Below are 25,999 nucleotides of genomic sequence, written 5' to 3' on the forward strand. Positions count from 1 at the left end.
AAGTCATAAAGGGGAAGTGAAAATATGGAAATGCCATGCTGCTTTTACTGTATACAGCAGCATTCCTTTCTCACAATATTGACTGTGCATTGACACAGCAGCAACGGCCCTACAACAAATGATATGGGGGAACACACCTGCCGACACTCATAGGTCTAAATGGCACCTGATAAAAAAGCTGTCACAATGTTAAACGCAGAGGCATGCAGTTCTCATGTATTTTTTTTATTTGGCACAATCGCTTACCTGGGCACACGACTTTCGGATATTATAAAAGTAGAGTCTGAGTTAGATCTAGCCCAGGGGTAGGCAACCTGTGGCCCTTTAGTTCCTCTCTAGTGTCTCCATGGCTTTCTCTAAAAACGGAAGTTATAAAATATTTCTAACAATTTCATATAGTCGATAAGCTTCAAGCTGTCCCAACACATTAACAGTTTGTGAAAATATTATACTGTACAATACAGCATACAGAGTAAGGCGAGTATGCCATATGCCTGAGTCTAATAAAGATAGAGAGGTTTAAACTGATTTCTTTAAAATGTTTCCAATATATTTGCGGCCCCAGACAGATTTATTTTTATTTCTGGGTCAAAAAAATGGCCCTTTTAACATAAAAGGTTGCCAACCCCTGATCTAGCCTAAATCATAATGTGTCTACCATTCATTGTGTTTCATCCAAGCCTGGGGCCAAATGGCAATGTTAGCCTACAGACAGATTGGAAAAATGTAAAATGCAGTGTTGATTAAAGCTGTGTAAGACAGTCTAGTCATGGGTTTTATCAGGTCCCTTGCCACAGGTGTATTAATCAGGCACCATGCAGTCTGCATTCATAAACTAGGTGCTTGATTGAATACACCTGTGGCAAGGGACTTGATGAAACCCATGAATATAGCCTATAGGCTACAGTAGCCTAATTGTCCTGTGTTTTCTGTAGGTTTTACTGAGCTCTAAAATAACAAATGACAGACATTTCCACAGCCTAAACCATTATAATTAACACTTTGCTGGTTAATGTTAATAATTTAATGAGTCTTGATCACTGTTGAACATTTTGGAATGTTAGGAAATACAGCTTTGCCCCTTGATCACAGTATGCGCTGAGCGCAGTTCAAAGATTGAGCGGACCATTCTGGGCTAAACGGAAACAGAATCATACAGGATCTTCCCGTTCAGCCAATCAGGTTTTGCAAAGCGTACTAAGCCTACGTCATCCCCGGTACTCTCCCAGCCGGCAGGATTGAAGCAAGAGTTTGGAATTGCACCACACTCCACCCGTTAAACAGTATAATATCTGAATACTTTGTTTCACAAAGTACTAACGCCGCCATGACTTTCGATGTGAGAAGGTGAGTAGAATTTATTAAGAGAAATGCGAAATCGGCGCATTTGTCACAGGTTAGCATCCATTTGTTGCATGGGTTAACTGAACTCTGATAACAGTTGGCTAGGCTATCCAGCCACCACCAGATACATTGTAGACGATAGGCTATAAGCAGAGGATAAATTCAGACAGTGCAACATGTCTGCAAACAAGTACAATGTAACACGCGTATCACATACTCTCAAACTACATGTATCGGTGCGGTCAACTGGAATCGGTTTGGATTCAGACATTTAGCCAATTCTAGCTAGCTGATTTCTTCATCAATGATCTGTGTTACAAATTAATTAAACTGGCCTAGTGTATGCCTACATATTTACACGCCCACCACATTATGCATCACATGAAAAGCAGTAAGAAATATATTTAGTGTATTTAAAGCTATATCTGAAATATGAATGACTGTCATCATGACAACACAATGTTATGCATTATGGCAGGCTCATAGAACAACACAGCAGAGAAGTTGCCCCCTCCCCCTGTATTTTCCAAGCTTAATTAACCACTTATCAGTTAATTTGACTATGGACTCTTAATAGCTTACTTCCTTCCCCATCCCAACTTTACTGGAATGCATTATTATCAGGCTAGTTTTTCTTTCCAGGCACATTTAACCTACATTTGTATGCTAATGAATCATTGCACCATAGTTTCAGTGGATTGTTTCAAGTTTTGTCAGATTTGGCTTCCTTTTTTCAAAACATCAAAAACATCCATTTGCATGGTACTTAGTCACTGGCTTTGGGAGTGTTTGGCCTGGTGGGTAAACTGGAAGATGGTGATGGTCTCTCTGGAGTCTGGACAGTGACAGTGACATATTGGCCTACTCACTTTCAGTCTACGTACGAGTATGTCTTCTTCTGCTTTTTCATCATCATTCGTCATCATTCACCTCAATGTCCTTGTTGTCATTAACACCATCATTCTCTTGACTTGTCTTGTTAGACTTTCAAAACTTTTTTTTTTTAATCAAGATGCGATCATATGATACAGTCCAGTTTTTTTTAATGTCGACAAGGCACACCCGTCATTCAAATAAGGAACACGATTCACGGTTTGTTCAAAGCTGTTATCAGTGTATCAAGTTACTGGTCAGCAGGAAGTCAGGATCCTGTTGCACACGGTTTCGCAAACATGGTTCACTCATAAAGGACTGATACTATTTAACAAAAAATGGAGTGTGTTTTGTGTTGTTGCTTTTGTGCTGTCTTGCTTGTTCCTAGGTTTCCGAATTGGGTAAAGCCTCTAGTTTGGCTTCTGGACTGAAAGAACTTCCAGAATCTCCCAGAACAGATCACATACTGTGTTCTCTGTGTTATTGTAAGGTCTACATCAGTGTTTCTTCACTGGTGGATCGGGACTGGAAAAGTGGGTTGTAGAACCGTTCTGGGTGGGTTTTTTTGGGTAAAAAATATATTAATAAAAAAATGTCCATTTAAAGTGCTACTTTATGAGATCTTACATCAGACCTTTATTTTGATAGACTTTATTCGTATGTCAGTCATTGCCATGAACATAGACAATGTTTATTTGACAGGTCATGTTAGACATAATTTTAGAGGTAAACGCAAGTAGGCTACGGTCCTGAATATTTGAAGTAGGCCTAGTTGAACAGTATTTCTTCATAGAGGAAGGGAATCAGGCAGGAATGTGACCACATTTCATTCTTTCATTTCATTTCATTCAAACTCTAGTAGCTGGTCTCCTCAGTTCCTAAACATTTGCAGAATGTTGTTAAATGAAGAGGTGAAGCAACACAGTGGTAAAAATGCCCCTGTCCCAACTTTTTTGAGATGTGTTGCTGACATTAAATTAAAAATGAACATATTTTTTTCCAAAAAACAATAACATTTCTTTCCTTCAACAATTCATATGTTGTCTTTGAACTATCCTCCGTTAAATATAGGTTTGACATGATTTGTAAATCATAGTATTCTTATTTTATTCACATTTTACAAAGCACTTTGTACACTTTTTCAGAATTTGGGTTGTAGAACACTCACACTAATAGTGATACTCACTGTAAAATTGGCCCATACAGCACTTGAGAGAGATGGATGCAAAACTTAAATGAAAAATAATTACACCAAATAATGTGTTTAGGGTTAGCCTTTGATTTTTAACTAGAATCTCAACAGGTTATATACATGCTCTACTAGTCAAAAGTTTGGAGACACTTAGAAAAGTCCATTCCATTCCATTATAGACTGAATACCAGTTGAGATCATTTTTTTTTAATCAGGGCAGCAGTTTTCCAATTACATTATGTGCTTACATAATTGCTAAAGGGTTCTCCACTGAAAGAAATGGCTGATCGTTAATGCAATATCTACATTGCCCATTATCAGCAATCATTCATCCCATGTTGCAAAGGCACATTCTGTTTACTAATCTGATATAATTTTAAAAGGCTAACTGAAAAAAATATGGGAGAACCCTTTTGCAATGATGTAAGCACATAATGTAATCTGAAAACTGCTGCCCTGATTAAAAAACAATGCAACTGATCTCAGCTGGTATTCTCTCTATAATGGAGTGGAGAAGTCTCCAAACTTTTGACTGGTAGTGTACATTTATGAAGCTCTGGCAAGATGACCTTTCCAGTGTCCTCAAAAACCACATGGCAAAGCTAAATGTATTGTACGAAACCTATTTAAGGACTTTCTCAGAATCAAACAGATAGGAATGCCCAACATCCCTGGGCCGAGATGAGAACTATGAACTGAAATGTACACTGAAAAGTTTCTGAAAACTCACTGGAGTTAAAAATTATCTTTTAGACTTGAGATCACTGAAGATGGCAATGCTCAAATTCACACTTCCTCAAACCAGTGAGAGAAGTTAAGTGTTGCTGAAAGTGTAGAATTATGAAGTGTTAGGAATGAATGTGGTAAGAATGAGTGTGTCAGACAAACGGCTTTTTATAAAGTCTCATGTGTGCAGGTTTACATAACCGTAATGAATAACAGTAACAGTAGGTTTCAAGCCAACTGGGACTATATGTAGAATATGGCTAGCAGGAGAGATTTGCATACCCATTTCGATTAATTTACAGCTGTCAAACATCACTTAAAAAATTATAGTCCATTTTATCATGTCAGTTGGAGTTATCTCTTGTGACATTGGAAATGTGAATGGCCACACCTCCATAAAAAGCAGAAGAAAAGACAAACATATCATAGTGACCTTATTCATGCTTTTAATGTGCCGATGTAACATTTTTGTTTGACAAACGTATAATTCGCGTCTATTTTATTTGTGTAGGATTGTACTGCATCGGTGTTATCTCTATGGCCTTTCACAGGGCACTACTATCATAGAGTGTGGGATGAAGGAAGGGAACACAAGCTGTAGTTCCCAAGAAACCAATTACATGATGGCTTAGTAAGTAATAGTTTAGTAATGGAGGAACTAAGCATCCAAAAACTTTGCCGTCGCTTGTTTCCACTACCAAAAAGGTCAGCTGGCAGGGAGAGCTCATGGAAACTTAAGAGCCATGGAAATCAGGTGTGTGTGTGTGTGTGTGTGTGTGTGTGAGAGATGATGCACATTGCCTTATGATTTGCTGATCCAGGGACTCCAAGTCATAAAACATGCCCATGCTTCTAAATCCATGTAAAGGGAGGTCCGCCAGTTTTCCTCTCTAGTTATTGTGACGTTCCGAGGCCCTTTTCCATTTCCACGCTTTTAGCCTTAAAATGGGCAAAGTGTTTCCATGCGGGGTGCCCTTCACGCATCCCGGACCCGGTCAGTTGGAAAATACTGAAATTTGTTTCAGTGTTTCCAATTTAATATCAACAATCGGAAAGGTTATCGCCCCTCTCCAGTAAATGCAAATAAGATCCCGTCATTGTGTGTTTGTGTGTGAATGGAGCAGAGATGAGCAGGCTGTCCTTTTTAGACCAAGGCCTTGTGTCTCGCTCACAGGTTTAAGGAACACCATGTCCTCCTTACTGTTAGCTCAGTTCTGTAGAGAGATGAGTAGAAACAGCCCGCCCCTGTCAAAATAGATGGTGCAAGACAGGAAATGAGTTAATCCATATCCCTGCCGACGTGTTTGCACTGTAACCACTCCACAGTCATGGGGCTGCCTGGGACTCCTCAAAGGCACTGGAACGCTGTGTGCTCACTCAGCTGATGTATTAAGAGACTTCTTAAACACCGTGTACTGTTTGGTCAGGGATGTTATCACCACTCTTAGATGGAGTCAGGATAACAACACTAGATTGGTGGAGGGGTGAGGGAGGTGGGTGAGGGGGGCGTGTAAGTTTCATAGGAGGAATGAATTAGTAGCTGGAGGAAATTATTTCGATTTGTGGAATTCCTGCCTGTTGATATTTTTTGTGTTTTAGACCATTTGTTTTCTTGTCCAGTCCAGTTCTCACCTGTCCTCACATTCACATGTGGTATATGTCTACAATTATTTTATATTATTTCAAAATGGAAAAACACTGGCAGCACCTTTAAGCCATAGAATGTTAACAACTGTTCAGCTGGAGCATTTTAATTGTTTCCCCTTTTTTCCCCATATTTCTTTACAAGCACTAGAACACCACACTTTTAAACCACTTTTGCTAGCATTTTCATTGCTTACCAACAGAGACTAAAACTGAACCTAAACATGGCCTTCAGAACATCAGCGTGGCTGTTTTCAGCATCTCAGGTGGTGGCTTAATGCCCTGCATCTGTGTTTGTATGCAGTGTCTCTACAAGCAAAGCTGCTCCACCCTTCCTCAATGGAGGCCCTCCGCCTCTTCTGACACATGAAAAAGTACAACATTTTTTTTTTTTTTTAGTCTTATTGCAACATTTGTTACTGTGATATTCGTCAGTTCATGAATAAGAACAAAGTTGTAATTCGACTTTAGCCTTGACATTCAAATAATAGAATACCTCAAAGACATAAGCACAGTTGTAACAAGTGATTACTAAAACATGCTTTGAGGCAAGAAAAGGTCATTCCTCCTGTATTTGCTTTTAACAGAGAGGTTTGGGCTACCAATCCTGTGTTTTCATAAGTGGAGGACCACCATTAATGTGTGTCCCCATGAATTGTAGACGTAAACCGGGGGGGGGGGGGGGGAGGAGGAGGAGGAGGAGGAGGAGGAGGAGACCCCCGCCCTCCACCCTCCACCCTCCGCCCTCCGCCCTCCACATTTCCTCCATTACTCCCTCTTCCATCATCGTGGCCTCCACCTCCACTGCCTCCCTCTCTCAGGTTTGCGTCAGCTCAGCTGGGATGACTGCACTTGCAGCCGCCAGTGGAAGAAATATTTTACTGCAAGGACAGATGCCAGTGATTAGGGAGGAGAGAGGGCCGGGCTGAGGAAGAATGGCAGAGAGAGAGAGATATAGGGAAAGAAGGGATAGAGAGAGGGGTGGAAGGAGAGGAAGAGATTGAAGGGAGATTGGGGAAAGAAAGGGGAGGGAGAGAGGGAAAAAGAAAGAAAGAAAGGGAGCGGGGCTGAGAGGGAGTGAGGCAGAAAGGATTTCAATGCCGAAAAAGGCCTGGAGAGAGAGAGTGAGCGAGAGAGAGAGAGAGAGAGAGAGAGAGAGGGGAGATTGTTAGCTTCAGAGCCAGAATAGTTTCAGTGCCTTAGGAAGTCTCGGGAGCGCTTCTCAGGGCCGAAAAAGGCAATACTGGAACGCTCCCCCTCTCTCTCTCTTTCTCTCTTTCTCTTTATCTCTCTCTCTCTCTTTCTCTCTCTCTCTTTCTCTCCCTCTCCCTCATTTTAGCCCAAACTCAGGATTAGTTGGATCAGAGTGATCTCAGTACCTTGGCTCAGTACCTTCAAGCATCTGTGTAACTCCCTCCCCACTGACCACTCTGTCCGTTTGACGAGTTGACCTCGCTACAATGCTAACGCCGCTAACACCAGAATCCCTAAAACCCCCACTGATTGTTTCAGTGCAGAGCAGCAGGGAGGATGTTCTTGGGGTTTCTTTTTTTTCTGTTATTATAGAGCTCAGGCCGGGGCCTTGCCCTGGAGCTAAGCACTTCTAGTGGCCCTAGAAAGCCGAGGCAGCTGTCATTGTTCGCTTTCCTCAACGGAGCTTCCGCCTCCTGACTCCTGATAAGATGCCTGGAGAGTTTGCATCCGCTTGGTATACACCGGTGACCTTCTTCACTGGTCTAGATAGGTGTGTGTGTGTGTGTGTGTTGTATGTTGTGTGTGTTTATTGGCAAATGGCAGTGATGTGTTAGTTTGTGGTGTGTGTGTGTGTGTGTGTGTGTGTGTGTGTGTGTGTGTGTGTGGTGGTTTGTGTTTATGTTTGGTCTGGACACATTTGTGTATGTGTGTGGGCGAGTGAGCGAGAGTTTGTGGTGTGTATGCGCATGTGTTGCGGTGTATGTGTGTGTGCGCGTGCATGTGTGTGTGTGTGCGTGTGTGTGTTTGGTCAGTGGCTGGCCCTTCCTTCCGCGGTCAGGAGGAAGAGGTGTAACGGCGGAGCCTGACGGTGGGCCCCAGCCCCTCCGGGTCTCAGCTGTGCCGGTGCTGGTGGACCGTGGCCGCCTGCCATAGATAACATTCCTTCACGCCGCCGTAATGCTCAAACCCCCCCAACCCACCCAAGCTCCATCTGCCCCCACCCCCCATCTCCACGCTGCGCTGAGAACACTCTGTGCTTTCACACATCCCTTCAGTGAGGAATGCTGCTGTGTTTACTTTTTTCTTTCTTTTTCTTCCTCCGCTCTCATTTACCACTCTTCCTTCTTTTTCTCTTTCTTCTCTCTCTTTTCCTCTCTCTCTCTCTCTCTCTCTCTCTCTCTCTCTCTCTCTCTCTCTCTCTCTTTTTTCCTCTCTGTCTTTGCTGTGACTGCAGGTTTGATATCTACAGGAAGGTGCCTAAAGACCTGACCCAGCCTACCTACACTGGAGCCTTCAGTAAGTGTGGCTGTCAAAACTGTTTTGTTCTTTACAGAAACCTGGGTGGGCAACATGTGTATGTGTGTGAGAGAGAGAAAGAAATGGAGAGAGAGAGAGAGATAGAAAGAGTTTTTTTAGTCTGTGTGTGTGAGCGAGAGTGGGTATTGTATGTATGTGAAACGTGTTTGAATGTTTATTAGAATGTGTTAATGTGTGAGAGGGAGAGAGAGTGAGAAAAGTGTTTGTTTATCTGTCTATCAGGTGGATATTGATGATGATGGTGGGGTGTAGAATCACAGCACCAGTCAATACACATCAGTAGTAATAACCATCAGGCCTCTGCATGGCTCCTGATGACTCTGCACCCTGGCATGGTGTGGTGTCCCATTATTTGACTAACCTCGGCGCTGCGTTAGCGCTGTGGCTATTGATTATTCACAGCCGATCAATGCATGGGGTCTGACCTCCTCTTCCTGGGAGGCTGGTATTGATTAAGGACCTGTTGCTTCATCTCCATGACTGTGCACACGCTGTGTGCGTGTTTGTGTGTGTGTGTGTGTGTGTGTTTGTGTGTGAGATCACGCATGGGAGGCACCTCTCAGCTATTGTTACTTTGGCCTCAGGTGGAATACCTGCCTGTCTCATCATTAGTCATGGCTGCCAGAATGATTACAAACACACACACCCACACACTGTCACACACTATGTCGATGGAGGCGGTGATCCAACTCATCCTTTCCCAGCACATGGTGGGTACATTGTTTACAGCAAATACAATCTTTTTCTTCCCTTAGATGTATGTATACATACCTAGGAATATACACAAACTGAAAGGGTATGATTTTCTGTATGATTAAGAAAGAGGAAAACTGGGGTTCCCCTGTGACACGTACTGTAAACTGCTGACCACACATAATATGGGAATATGGAGTAATAGAGTAATATGGGAGTAATGGAGTTTTTATTTTTTTAAAGAACTCTTAGCTAAGAGTTAAGAACACTGTTAATACCAAGATTTGGGTTTCTCAACAGTTCCCAAGTCTTTCAGGGTATCACTATGTCAGCTATGGAAGAGTTGAGTGTGTTGATTACTGTATCCTGCACTGACCCAGAATTGGCGACCTATGTGTCATGGCGACACTCCCCATTGTTTGTGCTGTAGCTAAACATTACCGTGTGCAAACTGGAACGACTAACCCGCAGGCTCGCCGCGATGGCCACGGAGTCATGTGACCCCTGGCGGGCACCAGGGGCGTGTCTGGAGACACTGTCTCCATGTAAATACAGAGTTCACCTGCTGGGCGCTGTGGGCTGATGAGTCACAGGGTCACATGATCACCAGTGGTAACACGCCAGGCTGTGAAAGCTCCTTGATATGCACTGCGGAGATGTCGTGTCATAATATGATGGCCGTAAATCTATTTTTACTTCCCAGATGTGCTTGTGCAATTACTGAATGTGAAGTGTGGAAAAGTTACTTAAGTTCCCCTTAAGCTACCAAAGTTAAACCAAAACAAAACTGTAATATATAGTAACCATTCCTCAACTATTTGCATTCAACAATGCAGCTTGATGGAAACATGTTTTTCATAAATATACATGTTTTCATCAAGCTGCATTGTTGAATGCAAATAGTTGAGAAATGGATACCATGTTTTCACATTGGAATAGTGAACTAAACTTAAACTTACTGTGTGTGTGTGTGTGTGTGTGTGTGTGTGTGTGAAAAAGAGATTTTTGTCACTGTATGTAATTATACTTGGTTTATTGATTATTTGTTTTACAAGCATATTGTATTAGTACAGTAAACAAGATAAGGATAGGACCTTTGGCTGTATGACCAAAGTTGTTTATCTTTGTCTTAATGGCTAATTAGTAACCTTACCTCAAAACAAAGAGGAGAAAAACATGTTGTGCAACCCTAGTTCACACGGCATGTGCTCAGACAGGTAGAGCTCAAGACCAGCTTCTGTGTGTCTGATAATTTATGGGGGGGGGGGGCGGGGCAAGGTGTTCTGTACCTGTGAGTGCTGAAAGCTGTATTTCACCAGTGGAAACATTTATGTCCCTTCTGTGAGAACTCGTGTGTGTGATGAGTTCAGATGCGTTACTCCGATGTGTGCCCCTGTGTTCTCTTGCCCCCAGTCTCAATATGCTGCTGTGTCTTCATGCTCTTCCTCTTCCTCTCGGAGCTGACTGGATTCATAGCCACAGAAATGTACGTATGACACTTTTCATGCTATTGAGGGGAAACACCCACACATGCACCATTTTCCTGTTCAACCGCAATTCACACAACACAAACTCTCTGCCAGAGATTACTTAATGATATTTATGTGAGGTTATTTTATGGTTGTATTTGTAGTCGTGACCTCGTATTTAGAAAACGTACATTTGCTGAGCGCACGTCATTGTCGTGTTTGGGAACTGATTAGGCCAGTCATTTTTTACAGGAACGTGTTATGTGTGACATGTGTTACTGATGATGACTTTACATTCATTATCTCCCTCTCTTTCTCTCTGTCATACGTACACACACACACACACACACACACACACACACACACGCACACACACGCACACACACGCATGCATGCAGAGTTTCATTGTTGCCATAAATGAAAATGATGTATGTGGGGCAATGTTCCTCCTTCCCTCCCCATATTACTGTAATGAGTAGTCACATGACCTCACACTGTGCAGAAAGGAAAACACATCTAGCACGTCCAGCTGTGACCACGCCACGCCACAACACACCACACCACACCACACAACCTGGGTGTCCATACTCCACTTGCATGCTTTATGCGTGTTCATGAAAATTCAACCAAAAAATCTTCTGTGTTATGCAAATGAAAAGTTTACAAACTCCCAATCAAGTGAAGAGTTGTGAACAACTGTGGGATTAAAATGGGTTAATGGGAATTCAATCAGGAGAATTTATGGTATTTTTGCGAACACGTGAGCCATTTATACATAACTAATATTTGTATGTCATTACACATTTATTAGGTTTTTGTTCAACAAGTTCTTATTCTTACTCAATAGGTGAATTATTCTTGGTAAATCCTGAATAAGCAGCCAGTTGGTCTTAATCTAAGGTTATTAATATGTAGCATGTATATGTATAGCCTTCTAATACATCGTCTTAATATATTATTATTCTGTCATTAGAAGTCACATATTCAGACAGTGAACTAGGAATCTATAAACCCTATTTTGATCCATACCATATACCAGTAACCTTAGATCAAAATCAACTGGTTGCTTATTAAGGATTTACCAAGAATAAATGACCAAATGATTGATTAAGAAGAAGAAATTGTTGAATAAAGACCTAATAAATGAATGTGCAATGGTGCTTAATACAGACCTTTTTGAGCACTAATACACATATTAGTTATGTATTAATGTCATGTGTTCCCTAAAAAAAGTGTTACCGAATATGTGAAAAGAATTCAATCAATTAGGCACATTATATCTTATGTAATTCAAAGGTTGCGATACCTCCCCACAATATGGCACCCAGTGGACCTCCCTCCCTCGCTTTCTCTCTCTCTCTGTCTCTCTCTCTGACTGTCTCACTCCCTCTCTCTCTTCCTCCCTCTCTCTTCCTCCCTTTCTCTCTCTCTGTCTGTCTGTCTGTCTGTCTGTCTGTCTGTCTGTCTGTCTCTCTGTCTGTCTCTCTGTCCTCCTCCCACCACCCTCTCTCCCACCATCACATGTGAAACTCCGGTAGTCCCTGCAGGGTGTTCTTTTGGTCGCCCCGGGTGTCCTTGTGGTTTATGACAGACGCGGACGGCCTTCTTTTTGTTTAGCATTGACTGGGCTGTTTTTGTGGTCGCGCACACAGTGTCGCAACCAGTAGTTACGGGATGTCAAGCCCGGTGATGTGTCAGTATGTCTTTTCCGCAGTGACATGAGGAAGGAAATGAAAGTGTCTCTGAAAAGGAGCAGAGGAAAGATGCACTTTTTGTCATTTTAGGTGTAACTGCCTCAGTCAGCGCATTACAAACCCCATTGCCTTTTTTTATTCCTCACTAATTTTAGAGACTGTGTAGAAATGTAATCGAGAACCTGCTGTCACATGAGGCGTTCCAGCTTTTGTGCAGAATGTGAACTATGTAAGCCACTGTAACCTTTTAAATGTCCGAAAAGATTAAACGTGACAAACACGTCATATTCAGATATCTCTTTCTCTTTGAGTTTGTTACATGATCATAGGTCATCACCATAATGGCTTCCCCATCCAGTAACCCCAGTATACCTTGTGTTGTGTTTGCAGAGTAAATGAATTGTATGTGGATGACCCCGATAAAGACAGTGGGGGGAAGATTGATGTGAGTGTAAACATCAGTTTGCCAAACTTGCACTGTGATTGTGAGTATTTATTACATACATATACAAACCTATCTCTTAATGCTTCTTTTCCGTGCTCTAGGAACCCAACCCCACCCTCTCTTCCCAACCCCACCCTCTCTTCCCACGCCCTTCCCCTGTCTTGTTTTCCCTGTCATGGCTTGTTTTTCGACAAGTCAGCCACCGTGTTTTATGGCTCCAGTGAGCACTTTGACCTAGATTGACTCAGGAAATAAAAGGATAAACACCATGTTTGCTTTGAGGCCTGCCACTATGTTGAGCTGTCACCATTTTTGTTTGACTTTGTTCCGTAGTCATCTCTGTTGTCATGGTATGGTCATGGCCCTGTAATGTCCACTGACAAACATTGTATCCCTGACCAACGCCTCTCTCTCTCTTGCAGAGGGCATCCTGATGTTTGGTTATTTATTCCTCTTCGTACCCTAGTGTTGATCTGATTAATGCGATAAATAATACAGGGCAGTCAGTCTCCGTAGGTCAGCCCTGAAGTTGTTGTCCAGCCCCAACAATACAGGCACTGACGGGGCCGGTGGTGACCTGACCTAGCGCCCCAAAGTCACCTCATGTGTCTCTTACAAATATTACACGAGCTCTCATGGAAACATTTGAATCAGGAAAATCAAATAAAACCAGCACTGACGCAGTTAACTTTCCGAAATCCGAACATTCCGATCCGTCATTAACCCCCTGATGTACTGTGATTCACCTGTCGATCGGGAACCTCACATCCTCTCTTCCTGTAACCTGAGCAACATCCCATCCGCACTGTCTCAACACACCTTACAGCATCCACCGTGATGTCAGAAAATAAAAATAAGGAAGCAGAGCAGAGAAATTTGGCTAAGAAAGTGGTGAGCGTAATGGGGCCGCTCCTCCCCCTCATGACACTGTTCTGAAAGTATGCCTTGTGACACACTCTCAGCAGCAAATGAGGGAGAACGAGGAGAAGAAGAAGGGGAAAAAAAACAAACAATCAACACCAACGAAAGCGTAGAGGAGGAGGAGGAGGAGGAGGAGGAGGAGGAGGTGGTGGAGGGAAGGAGAGGGGAAGGAAAGAAAAGGAACTCCTTTTGGGCTGTACCAAAAATGGAAGGATTTTGTGTGCTCGTTGAGGGAGGAAAAAAAGGGAAAAGAGGAATGGATGAGCTCAGTTGGCGTCTTTGGCTTTGACTTTTCTAGCTAGAGTGAGTCAGAGTCATGAAATACGGGTTATAAGTATGGTAATGACTTCACATAGAGGAAGCACACATTAGCTCGCTCACACACACACACACACACACACACACACACACACACACACACACACACACATACACACACACACACACACACACACACACACACTATTTCTCCCTCTTACATACATACAAATGTTATTCCTCAATTTTACCCAAGAGGAAACCATGTAGGCTATATGGAGATGGCCCAGTTGACTCATGAGTGTGTTTTTGTAACTCCGTAGTGCCCATACACATCATTATCCGTAGCTTGTAGCTCACTACGTAGCATTTCCCAAGACCCTTCCCTGTGACTAAACGGCTCGACTGACTAGGGCAATCTACTCACAGCGCACATGACGCTAAAGCTAAAATCACTAGTGCCAGCTGATATGTGCTCGTGGTTGTGTCACAGGCCTTTCTCAACGGCTCCGTCAGCTGTTGGCAACTATAGCAACAGGTCTCCACATTGATTACGTATTGACCCATGTGAACAAAAGATAAGGCCTCACCTTGCTTCAGGGGGATGACGCTGCAAGATCATGAGCTGTGTAATCAGGAGAAGTGATTTGGATTGGTCACTGCGGTCTGGCCACGCTTGAGTTTCAGGTCCTTTCCAAAAGGGTATTCCCTCTGCCATTACGCCTCGTTCTGCTATTCACCACTCTCTTGATTGGCTGGATCTGTTGTATTAGTTATTGTTTTCTCTTTTGATTGGCTGGATCTGTTGTATTAGTTATTGTTTTCTCTTTTGATTGGCTGGATCTGTTGTATTAGTTATTGTTTTCTCTTTTGATTAGCTGGATCTGTTGCATCGGTTATTGTTTACTCTTGTGATCGGCGGGATCTGTTTTATTAGTTATTGGGTAACACTTTAATAAAGTAATTTAATAAAGTAATTAATCTTTACAACTCATTTGAAAATGTGTTGCAAGGCATAGAAAGTCCTCACTTTAGATAAGCTCACAAAATATCATTAACTAACCACTTGTAACTCCTGAGTTAATCATGAATTATAGTATTAGGAAGTGGTTTATAAAATATGTATCCTCACCCTAACTAATCATTAGTGCATGTGTATGTAACAACTGTTAAATACTAGAAATATTACTTCATCAACAAAATATTATTGCATAATTTATTAAGTATAAAAAACAAAAAAACATATTTTAGATATAGGCTTATTTACTATGAGCAAACCATTTATAACTGTGTACAAATACTTTATTTATGAGAATTAACATAGGAACAATGCTTTACAAATGATGAACAAAGCATTTTGTAATAGTTTGCAACTGGTTTATAATAAGAAAATGATTTCATTACAAGTGGTTGTTTCATTACTTAAGTATAAATCATGTACTTACAAACATATATATATATATATATATTGGATAGGCTTATTTACTATGAACAAACCATTTATAATTGTGTGAACAAATGCTTTATTGATGATAAATTATGTATGAACAAGAAATTATGAATGATGAATGAATGAATGAAAAATTAAAATGATGAACAAACCATTAACTAATAAGTAACAAAGGCTTAATGAATGATGAATTGTGTGTAGTTATTATAAAGTGTTACCAGTTATTGTTTACTCTTAAGCTGTTTGTGATGGCTAGATTTGTTTTGTAGTATTATGCTATGTTCTGTGTTATTGTCATTATGGTTTCATTTGCTCTGGCGAATCTTTAAGATTGTTGGTGGACCTGCAAGTCAGGGTTGCTGGCTGTTTTTTTCCAGGAACTAAATTATAAATAGTCATGTAAGCTGTACCATGTACCATGATGTAACTGTTTGCAATCAGAAAAAGTAACATGGCTAATAATAGCTCTGTTAATTGAACTAGTTGATGGACTGATGTCTCAGTGGCCTGTTAGCTGATGCCCTCTCGTCCACACGGCAGACACAGCAGTCTTCTGCTCTCCCCTGTAATCCCTGTGGACCTCCACTCAGGCCTCTCTCAGTTCTTTTCGCACTCAGGCACAACGGCCCCCATGGCACCTGCACCACCCGCCCTCCACCCACCCCCACCCCTCGGCGCACCAGCCCCATGTTCTGGCAGCTCCGTGTTAAAAGTGTTAGCGGCCCAGACGCGCGCCAGATTGTGCGTTTACCCTTGAGCGCCGCTACTTCTCCCAGTGTTTTTCCACCGGCCGACTCCACAGGCAGACCCACCGCGCCAGATGTTTGCCCGCACGGCTCTCCTCCGTCGCATTCTTCCTTCTCGCCCCATTCCAGCCCCCTCAGACTCTACGTGCACCACACACACACACACACACACACACACACACACGCACACACGCGCGCGCATGCACGCACACACACACACACGCACACACGCGCGCGCTCGCACACACACACACACACACGCAGTGCGCTTTACAGTGGGGCTGCTACAGCTTCTGTTGGGGAAGGGCTTGCAGAGCTTGGGATGGTAGTAAGGAGCAGGGAAGCAGTGGAAATAATGTCTGTCCTCCACCGCATATTAAAATAGCAAACCACCATCACCGTACCCCTGCATAAACATAGCAGTGGAGTGTTATTTTAGGCGTTTTAGAAGGTGAGGTCTTTGGCATCGGAAGTTGGCATGGCACGGGGGTGGGTGTGTTTTGGAAGCTATCATCACTGCCTCTAAAGGTCAGGCGTCAGATGCCCCTGTAAGCCCCTTAGGAAAGGCCATCTGGAAATAGATGCCCGCTAGCATGTCTGAGGCCCCAGAGATCCGATCTGGGAGGTGGCAGAATGGGCAGTTGGCACCCCATGCCCACTGAGAGAGGGACATGAAGGCATATTGGGTAGATGATGCCTCCACTGATGATGTCTCCTCCCTAATTGCTTCAATGATGAAAAGTTATTTGCAAATATAACACTAAGTGTTTGATATAAACTCAACATTTCTTAAAAAAAAAAAAAAAAATTGACACCCTGTCTTTTTGACTCCTACACATTACTGAGTGCACACACACACACACACACACGTTCAGGCCCTTTTGCTTGTGAACCTGTGGCTAAGGCCACCTCCACATGAATGTGTTTCAGTTTAAAAATGGCCTAATTCACATTAATGAGTTGAAAAACATCATTTTGAACATATGTTCTTAATTCAAAATGGAGTGAGAGGAGAAGCCAGGAGGTGTGTGTGTGTGTGTGTGTGTGTGTGTGTGTGTGTGTGTGTGTCTTTGGCACTCAGATGTGATTTATCCCCTGTATCACATGAGCGTGCTCTAGCCGGTAGAGGCCCTGGGAGCGCTGCTCTCTCATCCTCTCGAGTGCTGACCTCATCTGTGTCAGTTCTGTTTATACTGGCCTCCTCCAGAGCCCTCTGGTCTGTTTGCAAGTTGTTGTGTGTGTGTGTATATCTGTTCAATCTGCAGTGAAATAAATGATTAAATGATCGGGCTTTTAACATCTCCTCTCTCTCTCTCTCTCTCTCTCTCTCTCTCTCTCTCTCTCTCTCTCTCTCTCTCTCTCTCGTGTCCTTTCCTACAGTGGTGGGACTGGACATCCAGGACGAAATGGGCCGCCATGAGGTAGGCCACATCGAGAACTCCATGAAGGTGCCCCTCAACAACGGCTACGGCTGCCGCTTCGAAGGAGAGTTCAGCATCAACAAGGTACCCAGTCGAGCATTCCTCTTTCCTCCACCTGTAGCCAAGGGCCTGTCTCCCACCACCTGACCACAGTCGATGTCTTTAAACCTCCTTATGGTCACTGCAGGGTCTCATTGGGCCCTGGATGAGGAAGGCGGCTTGCGTGGGTGATCTTGGTTTATTTCCTCACAGTGACTCTCAGCGAAGCCCAAGGCAATATGGCAGTGTGTGAGCTCAGTGCAGATAAAGTCAGTGTTTAAAAAAAGACCATGCAAGTTTAAATTGGGAACATTTTGTAACTAAATGGGAACAGTACGTGTGCAAGAGAAGTTGTTAAAATGTATACTTTTGGGAAATGAGTGTGGGCTTTGACATTTTCCAACTGTCCACAGAGCGCCAGTATGGTTTAGGGAGAAGGAGAATAAAAGAAGTGAACAGAGGAAGGAAAAAAGTAATCTATTATTGGATTGTCCTTAAATCATAACCCAATCTCCCCTCGGAGGAAATGTTGTGGCTTAATGATTTGGCGTGACGTAAATCCAAAAAGAGTCGTCTGTGAAAAAGGAAATGGCTTTGAATGGTCCACTGTGTTATCGCACTTACTTTGTTCGGCTGTAATGTGTAGAAGGGAGAGAGATGGGGGGAGAGAGAGAAAAAAGAAGCAAGGGAGAAAGAGAGGTAGGGAAAAATGTTCCAATTAAATTAAATCATTTGCCTCCATTTGGGGCAGATTACAAAAAAAAGGAAAGATTTATTGAGCGGCACAGGGAAAAAGTGGGCACCACCCGGATGAAATTGAATTACTTGTTAATGGTGGATCAGGCGTCGGAAGCTTCAGACCCAGAGAGAGAGAGAGAGAGAGAGAGAGAGAGAGAGAGAGAGAGAGAGAGAGAGAGAGAGAGAGAGATGAGGAGTGGGGGAGTTGTTGGAAGAGAAACACTCAAAAGTGTCTTTGTGAGGGCCCGCTTACACTGTTCACCAGCTTCTGTCTGCGCCACAACCTCTGGAACATTAGCTTAAAAAAAAGAAAAGGAGCCCAACAAGTTTTCTATATTAGATTGAGCAATGTTTTTTCTTTTTTTTTTTTTCCCAAACAGAAGGTCTACTATTAGTTAAGGTGCACAAACATCACTTGACTCATGTACCCTTTTTGAGTGTGAGTACTTACAGAAGACACTGGAAAATGATAAGAATTTGCTGTGCTGTGCAGTGATTTATTTTTGACTGTTTTCCTCCAGGTACCTGGAAACTTCCACATCTCCACACACAGTGCAACGGCCCAGCCCCAAAACCCTGACATGACCCATATCATTCACAAACTGGCCTTTGGCGAAAAGCTGCAGGTATGGTGACCCCAGCCCCCCTTCTCTCCCGCTGATCTCTGTGATGTGGTTGAAACGTGATCCCATTCTCTACGGGAATAGTGATGTAATGAGAACAGGCCGAACTCTAAAGGATTGTCTTTCTCTTCCGCAGGTACAAAATGTCCAAGGGGCCTTCAACGCATTAGGGGGGGCAAACCGCCTAGAATCGAACGGTATGTGGTCTGTGTGTGTGTGTGTGTGTGTGTGTATATGTGCGTGTGTTTATGTGAAAGTGGGGGTGTGTAGGGGTATCACATTTCAAACCCAAGAGTAGTGGGGGGCCCATGGTATGTGGGGTGGGTTTGTTTGGATACAAGGCCTTTTGACATGACTGTACCGTGGAGACACATAGTGGCCAATCTCCGAATGACACCCAGCCTCTGTCCAGGCCTTTACTATACCGTGCGCTCCGTCACACGCAGTGAACAGAGCACTGGTTATTCACCTCCAGAAACCAACATTAATCCATCTGCTCTGATGTGTTTTTCTCTAGCCCTCGCCTCCCATGATTACATTCTGAAGATTGTCCCAACGGTGTATGAGGACTTGTCGGGGAGGCAGCGCTTCTCCTATCAGTACACAGTAGCCAACAAGGTGAGCTACCTCCGTCTGACTGCCAGTTCATCTCATTACATAATGGAGTCGTAAAGGAAAAATATATCCCCCTATAAAAATCGACCTTCCTTTCCTCACAAAAGTGTGCTTAAGCTATAGAGTCTCTCTGACCAAGTGGTTGCCATAGCCACCAGGGCTCCACCTAACCACCCACGGTGGGACTCGGCGTGTGTGTATTTGTGTGTGTGTGTGTGTGTGTCGGGGGTGGTTTTGGGAGTGTTGACAAACCGTCATCAATCCCCCGGCTCAACTGCCAGAAAGGGCAGTCGTGTATGTGAGTGTGTTCGTTTGCGTACGTGACCAAAGCCACGTCCCCCCACACACACATTGACCCACACACACACATTGACCCACACACACACACACACACACACACACACACACACACACACACACACACACACACACAGTCACCATACCAGTGGCTTCCACTGCCTCTGTGTGTTTATGGGTCTACTCCAACAGCAGCAGGTTAATGGCTCCTTTAAGTTAACAAACAAAGTGGAGGACCCTGGGGCATTTAACAACCAAATATTGAACCTTTCTTTCTCTTTTCAGATAAGACATACAGTATACTGTAGTGGACATTTGGATTTATCACAACTAAGATCAACAATAATTACAGTTTCTTACGCAAAATACTGTGTGCTAATTGACTGATAAGTATGTACAGTAAATTTGTGGTTTTGAAATACTATTATCATATCATCATCTGAGACTTCAGAAGAACTTTAAACTGACCAGTAGGTGCTCTCCCTTCGCTAAGGTGGAACTATGTAAATATACCCTTTTTAAGCAAACATTTTATTTGCTAACATTGTGTAGTGAAGATTGGCCCCTCAGTGTAGGCACAGTGCGTGTGTGTGTGTGTGTGTGTGTGTGTGTGTGCGCGTGCGTGAGCGTGCGCTTTACAGTGTTATTCACATGATTGTGTTCAAATCACTTATTAGATGTGTTGTGGGATTTTGAGATGTCCAAAACCAAATGCATTGTGGGAAGTCCTCTTGTGTGACTGTTGCAGCAGGGAATTTTTTACCTCTGTTTTTTTTACCTCTGAGTGAACTTGTACATGTACCCCTTCTCTCACTCTTCCTCTCTCCCTCCATTCAGAAGAACACTGATCTAATTTCTGCTAAGTGTAGGGCAGCCTTTCAAGGCTGTGCCATGCTAGGTGCATACCGTAGTGATATTTGTGATGAGGAACATCCTTTGTGTTTTGACTCTGTTATGAGTCGGCATGGTGACGACGCGGCCCCTTTTGCTTCACATCAGCATCAGAGTTTCACTTCACCCTGGCGGTGGACGGTCGCCGCTCTGTCCACGGTTTCAGTTGCTCTTCTGCCACTCGCTGCGTTAGTGAGACTGAATAGTAGTTTTAGGCATGTTATGACTCGAGCCCATTAAGGACGGGCACACACACACACACACACACACACACACACACACACACACACACACACACACACACACACACAGAGTAGTTTCCTATTATCCTTGGATAAATAGTCTGAGTAAGAGAGCTGAGGTTTGTGTGGTCTTGCCCTATTTGCCCTTACTGGCTCCATGATCTTGCTTCACACTGATGATCTATTTTCTAGGCGAAGGGTTACGCATAAGGATTTAAGAATTTATCACGTTTCTCAAGAAAATCATTTTCACAATTTCATTTTCACAATGATAAAAAACAATAATTGTAGCATGTTAGTGGCTGATGATGACCATAACAGCGACAACAGTTAGAAAATGTTAAAGAAGTGGCAGATTCTTATTGCTGTGTTTGATTTGCATTGGGTAGACCAAGTGACAAGAAGCTGTTCTCTTCCATAGACAGAAACCTTAGCCCTACATCATCTTAAGTCCCTGATTGTCCCCTTCTCTTAATTCTCTGGCCTGTTATTTTGTCATCTCACAAATTGTATCTTCTCCTGAAATCACCATATTCCTCACTCTTGTTTCCTTAAAACATTGGCCATCCCAAAAGCTGTTTTGTAGTAGGCGTGCCATTATTATGGCGAATAGTAATAAAATGACAAATCAGTCACCCCATATCAAATAATTAGTCTTTGTCAATGAAGGTTTTGGCAATCCTCAATAGTTTTAATCAATTCATTAACTATGCTATCAGCATTTATACAGATATAAAACAACTCTGTTTGTACTCTTCTTATCTCACCTTGTGCTCTTAACTTCTGACCCCTGTGAATCCTCTCTGTGACCTTTAACCCTTTGCCCCCCCCCCCTCTCCTTTCAGGAATATGTAGCCTACAGCCACACAGGAAGGATCATCCCGGCTATCTGGTTTCGCTATGACCTCAGCCCCATCACCGTTAAGTACACCGAACGGAGGCAGCCCTTTTACCGGTTCATCACCACAGTGAGTGCCGCACAACCGACATACTCACAGTGACATTAATTACACACTACAAACAAACACTAACAATTAAGAAGATGGGAGTTGGCTGGAGAACATGAAAGTTCAATCATTCTTTTTATTGATAACGGTGTAAAAAGATGAATATTTCAATGTTACTACTTCGATAGAATTGACTCTAAGGATGATATAACATTGGAACATTAGTTTCCGTGTGCTCTAGAGAACTCTTTTGTACACGGCTTGTCCCACTCCTGGACTGCATGACGGAATCACTAATCACCAGACCCAGACAATGACTTGCTTATCACAACGAGGTACCAGACAATGACTTACTTAACACAGAACTTTTCCTCCTCATGATCTTAACATTGACCAACTTGCTATAGAACTCAAGTACTGACACCATCCTAAACAGACTTATTTGCCATATTGACACAATCATCAATAGACTTGAACCACATGACGGTGGTGACTTACTTTCCATCGGACGCAATGCTGTGACGCAATGATGCGGTGCTGGTCAGAGATCAATCATGACGTGCTTGACTTAAAAGCTTAATAGAGCGGTTATTAAATGTCATCGTCAGGTGCCTCATTGATGTCTCAGCTGTTTAATTTCTAGCTCGCCTTGTGAGTCACACCATGAGCAGAGCTACTTCCCTGATGATATATTGACTATAATAAGTTTGTTCAGTCTTATATAAACTTTAAATTCTGAGATGATTTCCCATAAGCCTAACATGGGATAAACCTAGTCCTAGACAAGAGGCTCTTTTTCGGTAAGTTCATCTTCATCGACCTTGTCTTTTAGTCTAGAATAGGACTAATCCATGTAGAGGAAACCAACCCTCTGCACGTCAGCTAGTGTTGTGCTCTTTGGAAAAAAAAGCACAGAATGTCTTGATGATGTCTTGAAACATCATATGGATTTGTGTCATTTAGAGGAACCAGGAAGATTTTGAACGCTATTCAAGTTTCTTTGTTCACTGAGATGGTTCTAGAACATTGTTAACTGGATGGCCTCCTTACTAACAATAGACCAAGATTAAATGGCATTTGGACGTAGCTGTTTGAGCGTGTGCGTGTCTGAATATAATCATTCTTTACTGAGCCCAGAATCCCATGGCCTTTATCAGCCATGCTGTGCCAGATGTAGAGCAGATATTTACATATTTGTGTTACGTGGCTACACATCTCGGGACAACCCTGCTGGAATTTAGGTTAAGATGTGGGTGGGGATAAGATGGTCTGACATTTCAAAACCAAACGGATGCGTCACAATGCTGCAGCCCAGTGTACAGCTGGTGAGTCAAACGTGAAAGAGGGAATGCGGCTCTGGAATTATGATTGACGCTAAGCCTATGGACATAGTTTCTTCTCTGATGGATTTCATAGTTGTCCACCACCTCATATGTTCCATGATTATCTTTGACCAAATTAATTCTGGTCCCATGGGGTGACCACATTATTGCTCCTCGTTTCATGTAGAACTTACAGTCTGTTCCAAGTTTGGGTGGACAGTAGGACTTTGTGATATGACCAAAATCTCCTGTCATGATAAAAGTCGTCTCATATCCCCAGAACGATTCATATCATGATATAGCACAATTTTTGAAAATTTCATGAAAAATATTTTATATATCTAACCACATGGAAAGGCCCATCTCCTCCTATTACATTTGGAATGGTATACACTTACCAAATAAGGCGTTTGTGTTTAGACAGACAAATAAATGTTTTTTCGTAAGTGTTTATGTCAGTTCCACACAGCGTTCTCCTCCCCATCATCTCCTCTCCCTCCTCCCTCCAGATTTGTGCCATCATCGGTGGGACGTTCACCGTGGCGGGCATCATCGACTCGTGTATATTCACCGCCTCCGAGGCATGGAAGAAGATCCAGCTGGGCAAACTGTCATGAGTTCCTGCGCTGATCTGCTCAACCTATTTATACAATTCAGACTCATTCCTAACCGGTCTCCCTACTCCTGCTGATGTCATCCTCAGTACAAAGAGTCATTATTGCCAGCAGTCATCTGCCCCCCCCCCCCCCCCCCCCACCACAACCTAAATCCTGTGTGCTCATAAGGACTGTGGACTGATAAATTACTCCCTTTCCAACCCCTCCAAATCCCCCCTCCCAATTTACGTTCATTTTCGAATATGAAAATCAGCATTGTCTATGTATAGGATTTTCTTGAGTTTCAAGAAGGATATTTTTCAGATGTAATTGACTTTTACTCAATGTTTATGGTGCTCTGTGTCTCGAGTTGCCTGGCATGTTGTGGATCAGTGTGAGACTACCTGTATTAAACCATGGCCATGGGGCCAGTCCTCTGTAGTTGCATAGCCCCCTTTATGGTCTTGTCATGGAGGTCATGTATTTGTATGTCAAAAGAATACTGTTGTCATACTTGGGGAATCCTGCTTCCGTTAAATATTCCCATAGTATGAACACTGAGTGGCCATACTCAGTTCACCTAATTTCGTATTTATATTGTAGACTGTTGGAGAAGGTTGTTAAAGGGATTTTGAATCATTGGTCTATCATTCCAGTTTGGGAAGACGATAGTGAGGTACTTGCACCTTTTATTTGTTGGATCGGTTACAAATTCATTGTTGTGACCTTCACTCACAGAATCAGACTAATCTTTTTTTTTTTTAAATCAATGATCCAACAGGTAATGTTTTATTAGTGCCTTCAAGGTCATACTTTCAAATGAAGATCATTGTTACGTATTGAATACGTGCGTAATTTCTGGAAGGTCAGAGGTTTGGACCCCAAACTTGATTGCAAAAACAGGAAGTTAGTTGTTACTCTAGCAGTATGATGAAATAGATAGATTCTTGGTTCCCAATGCATTCTGGGCTTGGAATTGCCCACCACTGCAGACCTTTTAGTTTGTTATCTCAATGTTTAAGTGTTACTTCAGAAAAATTTCTTTTGACTTGAGAAAAATAAAACTAAAATGACAAAAAAAATGGCGAATGTCCTACAGTTTGCGAACCAAAGCTTTGTCTGGTGTGATATTTTTGTAAGAATAGTTTCATGTCTGAATACTGTTTTTTTTTTGTTTGTTTGTTTGTTTGTTTGTTTAAGATTCTTGATCTGTGTTAATGAAGTTGTTTTAATTGTTTTTACTGGAAAATGTAGGTTGTTTATGTGTGTAATCTGTCCAGCATGTTTCAAATCTATACTCAGCTTTTACTTCACAGCTGCGTGGTCTGTGCCGTTACAGCTTCTCAACGAGCTGCTTGACCCTGTCCACATAGTGACCGGACTTTTGCTTTCTGTTGCTGTTCTCCAAATATCTGAGGTAAAACAGTCATTGTGTTTCATCATCTTCACGTTCAGAAATTCAGAGACTTCACCAGCTCCCAGATCTACCGCCTCAAGATGACCCTAGCAACCGCGTTATGTGTGTCTCTTGTCCCCCGTGGCAACGGCACAGGACTGGCCAACAGCACAGCTTTTGTACTCTGTCTTCCTCACTCGCTGTCTGTCTGTCTGGCCTTTTAAGGAACCACGACCTGCAGGCATTTACAATTGTAGGACGCATACTTGATAGACAAAACAACCTGTTGCCATGTGGACCTCAGCTCTGGTTTGTCTACCTTTTCCATTGATTAAAAAAATACACATAAACAAATGATGAGTGTGGCGTGTGTTTACACACAACACTACACTCCCTGTCGCTATTGTGCCGTCTGGTTGTGTCTGAGGACGTCCAGTAGCATAGACCCGACAAGTGGATGCTAAACAGATTCAGAGGGCATTACGTAAGATAGCAACAAAGAGTGGACAACACAATAAGCAATTGTTTGCAATGCTAATTCACTATCAACAAGCTCAATGAATTAGATGACCTTCATGTTATGCAATGGATTTTTTGTTGTCTTTTTTCAATATTACTCCTGTGTTGTCCTGCTTTTATTTCTTTTAGAAAAGGCAAATGGTCAGACAGGGTAAAGAAGATATATTGCTTTATTTTCTCCCATTCAGGATTATTTGTTTTCAGTTTTTAATATTTTTTTACAAATACACAACAGAAGTATACTCTTGAGAAAAGGCTAAATGTAGCTAGTAGATGATATAAAATACTTATTCTTCTACTTTTTCTTCTTCGTTTGATTTTCACATAAGGGCGCCACCCAGTGGCTGCAAAGAGAACTTGGCACACAACGACCTCAGTTCACTGTGT

At 42.7% G+C, this 25,999-nt stretch overlaps 1 protein-coding gene across 1 annotated transcript; it reads left to right on the forward strand.

Moving 5' to 3' along the window:
* The first annotated feature begins 1,198 nt into the window (after window positions 1-1,198).
* On the forward strand, window positions 1,199-24,779 carry ergic1 (endoplasmic reticulum-golgi intermediate compartment 1). Its single transcript, XM_042074386.1, has 10 exons — window positions 1,199-1,347; window positions 8,208-8,269; window positions 10,397-10,469; window positions 12,537-12,631; window positions 17,347-17,471; window positions 18,686-18,790; window positions 18,924-18,984; window positions 19,305-19,405; window positions 21,678-21,800; window positions 23,611-24,779. Exons 1-10 carry the CDS (start codon window positions 1,328-1,330, stop codon window positions 23,716-23,718), a joined length of 873 nt encoding a protein of 290 aa, XP_041930320.1. The 5' UTR covers window positions 1,199-1,327; the 3' UTR covers window positions 23,719-24,779.
* Window positions 24,780-25,999: the final 1,220 nt, after the last annotated feature.

This window comes from Alosa sapidissima, chromosome 20, assembly GCF_018492685.1.
Source record: "Alosa sapidissima isolate fAloSap1 chromosome 20, fAloSap1.pri, whole genome shotgun sequence".
NCBI lineage: Eukaryota > Metazoa > Chordata > Actinopteri > Clupeiformes > Clupeidae > Alosa > Alosa sapidissima.

Coding starts and splice junctions, on each gene's coding strand:
- ergic1 (XM_042074386.1), top strand. CDS start 1,328: ATGACTTTCGATGTGAGAAG. Junction 10,470..12,536: donor GGATTCATAGCCACAGAAAT/GTACGTATGACA, acceptor TTGTGTTTGCAG/AGTAAATGAATTGTATGTGG. Junction 12,632..17,346: donor GCCAAACTTGCACTGTGATT/GTGAGTATTTAT, acceptor CCTTTCCTACAG/TGGTGGGACTGGACATCCAG.